The sequence below is a fragment of the Erythrolamprus reginae genome, chromosome 1, assembly GCF_031021105.1.
Source record: "Erythrolamprus reginae isolate rEryReg1 chromosome 1, rEryReg1.hap1, whole genome shotgun sequence".
Lineage (NCBI taxonomy): Eukaryota > Metazoa > Chordata > Lepidosauria > Squamata > Dipsadidae > Erythrolamprus > Erythrolamprus reginae.
The window spans coordinates 401,116,083-401,124,383 of record NC_091950.1 but is presented as its reverse complement, the minus strand read 5'-3'; the positions used below and the strand labels follow the sequence as shown (position 1 = coordinate 401,124,383).

General features: G+C 45.5%; 1 protein-coding gene across 1 annotated transcript; it reads right to left on the bottom strand.

Annotated features, from left to right (window-relative positions):
* Positions 1 to 1,309: 1,309 nt before the first annotated feature.
* Positions 1,310 to 7,262, bottom strand: C1H17orf50 (chromosome 1 C17orf50 homolog). The gene is made up of 3 exons (XM_070742268.1): positions 7,036 to 7,262; positions 4,378 to 4,574; positions 1,310 to 1,371 (listed from the first exon to the last, which is right to left on the bottom strand). The coding sequence occupies exons 1-3, from the start codon at positions 7,260 to 7,262 to the stop codon at positions 1,310 to 1,312; spliced, it is 486 nt and encodes a 161-aa protein (XP_070598369.1).
* Positions 7,263 to 8,301: the final 1,039 nt, after the last annotated feature.

Genomic DNA, 8,301 nt, shown 5'->3' with positions numbered 1-8,301 from the left:
CGTCAGACTTCTATGTTTCTATGTTTCTATAGGGCAGATAGAATGGCCTTGAAGAGCTGCCACCAAGGCAAAAATCAGATAAACGGGGCTTGAGCCCAGACCAATACAATAACCTGAGAAAATGTTTCCAAAAGGTCCCTTCCTAGTTCACATAAAGTGAGGGAGGGAGGGAGACATTAGTCCTGCAAGATTCTATTGCTACAGCTCTTCAATAAAATCTCTACAGCCATGATGGGGAACCTATGGTGCGCACGCCACAGGTGGCACATGAGCCATCGCCCCAGCTCAGCTCCAGCATTATTATGGGCGCCTGCCAGTTGATGTTTTGGCTCACACAGAGACTCTGGGAGGGTGTTTGTGGCCTCCGGGGGGGGGGCAGGGGGGTGTTTTTGCTCTCCCCAAACTCCAAGAAAGGGTCTTGGCTTCCAGAGGGTGAAAAATGGACCTACTGGGCCCACCGGAAGTCAGGAAATGGGGGAGTGGGGGTACGCGGGGAGCAATGAACATGGGTATGATTGCATGCACATGTACTATTTCAGCACCGGAGGCAAAAAAGGTTTGCCATCACTGCTCTACAGTATTAATTTCTTAGTCTGGCTTACTTTCTTGGCCTAGCATAGTTTCTGGCAAAGATGTTACTGTTTTGCTTTCAGTCATTCATTTCCTATAAATAATGGGATTTAGGTTGACTTCCAAATGAACTTTTCATTCTAAATGACACAACTAAAATCAGTGGCTAATTTTCGTATGACAATACAAAATTTGGGAGAATTCCCTCTCACTATAAACACAAAATACCCAACCCCAAATAGCTTGGGAGAACAATAAATGTTTTTCTTACTGATCCCAAACTTGTTAATTCCAAAGAAACCTAGGAAACTACGTACGATGGTCACAAGAGGTTCTGAAGGTATAAGGACATGTTTGTAGACCAAACATGAAACATTGGTAGGGGAGGTTACCAACACACAGGTAACAGGTTGGAGAACATTGAAATAAATAAAAGTATGAAATGGACTAGGTCATAGTCAAAATTTATGAGATGACTAAGCAGAGGTAGAAATTAGAACCATTTTAGTCCTTATGAGGCTATACTTAAGATTCTTCTGGTACAATTGCAAACTTGCTATATAACTCCATCTTTTTTTGAAATCCTCAAAGCCAAATAGATTTTATTTACAACCAATCTATACACATATATAAGTAGTTATGGTAAACTTGGGCAAAATTCCATTCTTTTAAATTAATAAATTAAGCAGACTGTGGTGGCATTGGTGGACCATCAAGAAATAAATCCATTCTTCCTTCTTTATGGCCATTTTGTCTCTCTGTTTTCTGCTTCCACTGGAGCACCAACTAAGTCTATGGAACCTGGAATAAAAACAGTTAAATCAGACCAAGGTTTATCCAGTCTAGCATTGTTTTCATTGGTGATAAGCTAAATACCTCCATGAAACCCTTTCCTCTTTAGCCTGAATACCTGGTATGGTTACATTTATAGCTAAGAATAAGAGATCTTCCACTGAAATATGCTATAGGCTAAATTCTGTTTTCCATATACAGTGATCCCTCGATTATCGTGGGGGTTACGTTCCAAGACCTCCTGCGATAATCGATTTTCCGCGGTATAGCGGCGCGGAAGTAAAAACACCATCTGCGCATGCGCGCCCTTTTTCCATGGCCGCGCAAGGGCTTGCAGGTGGAGGTGGGGAGCGATGAAAGTGCGGAAGCCAACAAAGATTGCTTTGAATGTCGGCTGCCCCCGCCCCCCCAGCACCCGCCCGCCCGCCGTTCGCCCGGCCACCCGCTGTTCGCCCGGCCGCTCGCTCGCCGTTCGCCCGGCCGCCCGGCCGCTCGCTCAGCCGCTCACGAGCAAGAGGGGGAGAGATAGAGAAAGAGAGAGAAGGAAAGAAAGAGATGAGAGAGGGAGGAAGAGAGTGTGAGAGAGGAAGAAGCAAGATAGAGAAAGAGAGAGAGAAAGAAAGATGAGAAAGGAAGGAAGAGAGAGAGAGAGGAAGAAAGAGAGAGAGAGAAGAGTGGAAGGAAGAGAGAGAGAAATGATAGAAAAAAGGGGAGAAAAAAAGAGAAATGAGAAAATGATTGAAACAGAGAATGACAGGAAAGAAAGAGAAAGAGACAGAGAAGTGACTCTTGGCGATGACGTATGACGTCATCGGGTGGGAAAAAACGTGGTATAGCAAAAAAACCGTGGAGTATTTTTTAATTAATATTTTTTGAAAAACCGTGGTGTAGCGTTTCGCGAAAATCGAGACCGCGAAAATCGAGGGATCACTGTGTGGGTTTTTTTTTTAAAAAACCCATAACATCAGCCTTGTTACCTCAGACCAAAATATTCTTCAAGTTCAATATCTACTGTCCGATCATTGTAGTCAACCAAATACTCCTAGAACAGTGTTTCTCAACCTGGACAACCTTAAAATGTGTGGATTTCAACTCCCAGCTGTTTATCAATGCACAAATGCTCCATTTTCCAAGGGATGCAGAGAAGGTGGCGTTCCTCTGCAGTTTATTGATTAGTCCTGCTGCCTCCTGGGTGTCTCCATTGCTGGACAGAGATGATCCGATACTGCTGTTCTAGGAGGAAGTATTTAGTTGACTACAATGATTTAAGGTTGAAAACACTGTCCCAGAACATCCAGATAGTTCCTGAAGGGATAGCGTCTCCCAATGTGTTGTCTCCATTATATATTGAATGCTGAGAGGCAGGTGGTTTTGAATACGAAGCCCAATACAATTTCTGTAGAACTCTGGGATAAAAGCAGTGTGGAATTGTAAGTAAACGTTACAGCCTCAGTGGTTCAATGGTTAGAGTGCAGTACTGTAATCTACTTCTGCTGATCACCGGTTGCCAGCAGTTTGGCAGATTGAATCTCAGTAGGCTCAAAGTTGACTCAGCCTTCCATCCTTCCAAGGTTGATGAAATGGGACCCACATTGTTGGGGGCAATAAGCAAATAATACTTAATCTCTGTAAACTGCTTAGACAGGGCGTTAAAGCACTATGAAGTGGTATATAAGTCTAAACGCTATTCAAACTCACATTCATCTTCAGCCATGGAAACACCTTGACCATGGGCTAAGCTGAGCCTACTCACAAGTCCTGTAACAAACTGAGTTCTTGGCTGAGAACCTGTTGTGGTTAGCTCTGGCCCAGCTCCTGCCCCAAGGACTGTGGATGTGGGGGAGACATCCACATGCCGCAGGCCTGTTTTGCTCCCGGTGGAATCTGATGATGAAGGCTCCTCTGACCAAGAAGACATGAGTGACAGGGAGGAGGAGAGTGTGGCAGACAGCTCAGAAGGAGATCAATTATCTAGCTCCTCCTTGGATTCAGAACAAGAGTTAATGATACAGCCACGCATGTGGAGAGCGATGCATAGGCAGCAACAACTGAGAGATTATTATCAAAGAAAATGAGGCCACCTGTGGTTGGGTGTGGCTGTGGTAATTAGTGAAGCTGCTATAAATAGCAGCCTGTGGGTTTGGCCATTGTGGATGATTATCTGATCGTTGTGATTTGTGCCTGCCTTGCTGACTTCGACCTTTGTGTGCTGATTTCCCCCCGCTTTGAAACTAAACCAGAGCAAAGTGTGTTTCACTTTGTGAAAGAAGAAGGACTGTGAATTGCCTCACAGCTGCAAGCTAAGTATCACAGAACTGATAAGGGACTTGTACAAATTACCAATTTGTTTTGAGACAAGTGCTCTTTGCTATACAAAAAGAGTGCTTCATTTATTTGCATTTTCGGTATAAAGAACATTGTTTTGAATTTTCAAACGTGTGTATGTGTCTGAAATTTGTATCTCTGAATTTTCGGGAGGATTCTACCAGAGAGCTCGACAGAACAGAACCAGGGAAAAGAGTAGGATATGAAGCTGGCAAACAGGAGCCAAAAATATTTATTAAGACCTTTATCCCATGTTTATTTTTAGTCAGCGCAAAACATCCAAACAACAGGAACTCAGTGAGATGGATTGGGTTGGGATTGAGAGACAGTGGCTTGTTCAACTGGTTTCACGCCTAAGGCAGAACTAGAACTCTCAGTCTCCTGGTTTCTAGGCCAGCACCCTAGCCATTACATTAAAGCAACCCAAGTTCTTAAATTATCCCTTTTAGGAGCTATTTCAGGATCTGTTTTCTCAAGGGAGTGAATCAGATGCTGCTGGGAATTTCAGAAGCTATTTCACATTTACCATCGCCAGAAAAGAAATGAAGCAGCCTCTCTTTCCATAACATTAGCACCGTTCATGGTCTCCAAAGATTTTTCTCAGCTTTACCAACTTGCTAAATAAATAAATCCAGCCACTGGTGGCGGAGTCTACAAATTACAACGTAGAAGCTCAGAAATGTGTCTTGCCTGTGCTCATGGTAGGACTGAGGGCCTCCGGCAAGATCTCTGTGCTGTGACCCAAGAGCCCATGTTCAATGAAGACCCGGCTATAATGTAACGTCTCACATTTTTTGCAGAACAAAATCTCACATGCCGGGCACATATTACTGGAGGTTTTTTCCCTCTGGACCTGGCAGCAAACTGGCTCCTGGAGAGACTTGTTTCTGCAGCGAAGAAAGAATTAAGACACTTAAGATGACCCAGAACAGGGATGGGCTGTTGGGGATTCGCAGGGTTTTGGGAGAACCTCTAGTTAAGATTCTTTGCAGTTCGGAGAACCTCCAAATCCAGTGAAGGGCTGCAAAAATTTTTACTACCACACTGTGGGCACGGCTTATTTTGTGGGTGTGGCTTGCTGGCCATGTGACCAGGTGGGAGTGGCTTGACAATCATGTGACCGGGAGGGGGCTTAAAGGTCATGTGACTGGGTTAATGGTGGCCAACTTGACATCACTCACGTCAAGGCTTTGGGTTAGGGTTCAATTCAATTTCAATTTCAATTTATTCAATTCAATTTATTAGATTTGTATGCCGCCCCTCTCCGAAGACTCGGGGCGGCTCAGAAGACTCGGGTTAGGGTGCCTGGCCTCTCCTCGCCACAAAGAGATACAATTTCCCTATCTATTTACTATCGCTGAACATCCAAATTATACTCTTTAATTCCATGTACATATGCCATACGTCTACATACATATTACACACAGGCACTCAAAAATATACATTATCTACTATATAAATTGTATGTGTATGTATACACACATGCACAGCTCTTCTAAAATTATACACATTCAACCTCATTTACTGTGATAGGAAAAATAATAGGAGCGAGGGGCGGCATACAAATTTAATAAATAATAATAATTTAATAAATAATAATACCTAGAGCCCAGAAGGGAAAAAAAGGGGAAAAAAATCAAAAATTTTCTACCGGCTCTGCAAACATGACCGTACCCATAGGAGCCCATCACTTTCCAAATCCCACTCCTGGCTGGCCTTGCCTGCCCTTCCCTGTTTCTCCTAGGAATCCCCACATAGCCTGTTTTGAATGTAGGTAAGTGCAGGGCACGTGTGGAGCTTCAGGGTAGGTGAAAAACAGGCCTACCAGAAGTTCAGGAAGGCCAGAAATGGGCCTGTTTCCAGCCTCCAGAGGACATCCAGAGCCTGGGGCGGCCATTTTTGCCCTCCTGGAGGCTTGAGAAAAGCTTCTGGAGCCTTGGAGGGCAAAAATGCCCCCACTGCTGTGACGCAGGAGGCTGACTAGGCCACGCCCACCATGGCCACACCCACCCAACAACTGGGCAGAAATTGCTAAATTTCTTTTTTTATTATTTTTAATGATAATGTTTATTAAATGTTGTGGTTAGCTCTGGCCCAGCTCCTGCCCCAAGGAATGTGCAGGTGGATGTGGGGAAGACATCCACATGCCGCAGGCCTGTTTTGCTCTCGATGGAATCTATCGATGAAGCCTCCTCTGACCAAGGAAGCATGAGTCACAGGGAAGAGGGGAGTTTGGCAGACAGCCCAGGAGGAAATCAATTATCTGTATCATCCTTGGATTCTGAATAAGAATTAATGACACATCCACGCATGCGTAGAGTGATGCATAGGAGACAACAACTGAAGGATTATTACAAGAGAAAATGAGGCCACCTGTGGTTGGGTGGGGCTCCAGTAATTAGGGCTGCTGCTATAAATAGCAGCATGTGGGTTTGGCCGTTGTGAAAGAGTATCTGATCTCAGTTCTTCAGGAATCGTGTGTTGCTGTTTTCTGGACTTTGTTGATTTTTCACGCCTTTGAAACCAAAGCAGAGCAACGTGTGTGTGTGTCTCCCTCGGTTGGAATAAGAAGGGGTGTGAAGTTTCTTCACAGCTGCTAGCTAACTACTTAATGACTGCTTAAGGGAAATTGTACAGACTACCCGGTTGTTTTGGGACGAGTGCTCTTTGCAATACAAAAAGAGTGCTTAGTTTATTTTGAATTTTGTGATAAAGAACATTGTTTTGAATTTTCAAACGTGTGTGTGTCTGAAATTTGTACCCTTGAATTTTCGGGAGGCTCCTACCAGCAAGCCCGCCAGAACAATTCAATATTAAGATTTTTTTTTAAACGGGAGGGGACAAACATAACAGAAAAGTAACAAAATACATAGTATAAAGTTAAATAATAGAACGTAGTAATGAATATACATATTTAATCTTCAAAGTGGAATAAAGAGTGTAAATAATATGGAGTAAGAAAGTAAAAGGAAAGAGACAAAAGGATAGGGAAAGGAATGGGCAAAGGGATAGAAAATAAAGAAAGAGGGGGGGAGGGGTGTCTGCAATTGCTAAATTTCTGCATGTGCAGAAGCAAAAATATCGCCAAAATCTCTCGCATGCGTATGTCCACTCGCAGGATTTTGCTTTCTGCACATGCGCAGAAGCAAGATCTTGCTGGGGCACACATGCACGCCCGCCAGACCCCCAACGCTGTGCGCACAGCTAAATTTTTGCTACGAGTACAGCATCCTTATCCGTACCACTAGCACCCAATACTGCACAGGTTCACAATTCCGAACCGCTAGCAAAAGTAAGTGGGACCCACGCCTGTGGAGAAGACACCTGGTTAAAAGCATTGGCTAGTACCTGTCTCCCAACCAGGTCAGCCCAGAGAGAAAGGGGAAGGGAAACCATCCCCAAAGCCAACTCTCCGTTTTCAGCGTTTGTTCCGCGGTTGAAGTCTGAGGACCGTCCAGCAGGCTAAAATCGGTTATGTCTGCATTGGTTTCCAACTCCTTTTCCGCTGCGTCTAACTCTTGCTGACATTTTTCATCTGACTGGTTGTCTTCCTGTTCTTGTCTGGTTTGGGACATTGGAAATCATTTGAAACCTGCCCCCACCCCGAGAAAAAAGGGAAGACAAACAATAACAGTAAGTAGCAATAGTGATAGCAGAGTTATATACTGCTTCATAGTGCTTTATAGCCAGTGAAGGGCCATTCAGATATGGCATCAACCTCGACCCCAGGGAAGGGGGGGAGGAGTGGCTATTATAGCCAGGGAGAGCCTTTGCCTGCGTAGACTCATTGCTCCGGAAATAGCAGGTTGCGAGTCTCTCTTGCTGAAGTTGGACTTAGGGGTTCAGGTGGGCTTATTTCTCACGTACCTGCCTCCCAGCTGCGTGTCAAAAGCCCTGCCTGTGCTACTCGAGGGGGTAGCCGGGTTGGCGGTGGAGTTCCCCGGACTCATTGTCCTGGGGGACTTCAACCTACCGTCACTCGGCGAAACCTCTGAGCTGGCACAGGAGTTCATGGCCACCATGACAGCCATGGACCTGACTCAAGTAGTAAAGGGTCCGACTCACGAGGGAGGGCACGCACCTGACATGGTATTCCTTTCCGAGCAATTGAGCAATGGTCCGAGACTAAGGGGCTTAGAAGCGTTGCCTTTGTCATGGTCAGACCATTTTCTGCTACGGCTTGACTTCCTGGCTCCAATCCTTCCCCGCAGGGAGGCGGAACCAATGAAGATGTTCCGCCCCAGACGCCTGATGGACCCAGAGGGCTTTCAGACGGCGCTTGGGGTTATTCCAGAGGCACTCGTCCACAGTTCAGCGGAGTCCCTTGCTGAGGCCTGGAACAGGGCTGCGGCAGGGGCTCTTGACCGGATTGCGCCTTTGCGACCTCTCCGTGGCGCTAGACCCCGTGGAGCCCCATAGTTCAACGAGGAGCTCCGGGTGTTGAAACGCCAAAAGAGACGTCTAGAGAAGCGATGGAGGAAGAGTAGGTCCGAATCTGATCGAACACTTGTAAGAGCTTTTATTAAGACTTACAAAGTGGCGCTCAAGGCGGCAAGATGCGCGTACCATGCCGCCTTGATTGCATCAGCGGAATCCCGCCCGGCCGCTCTGTTT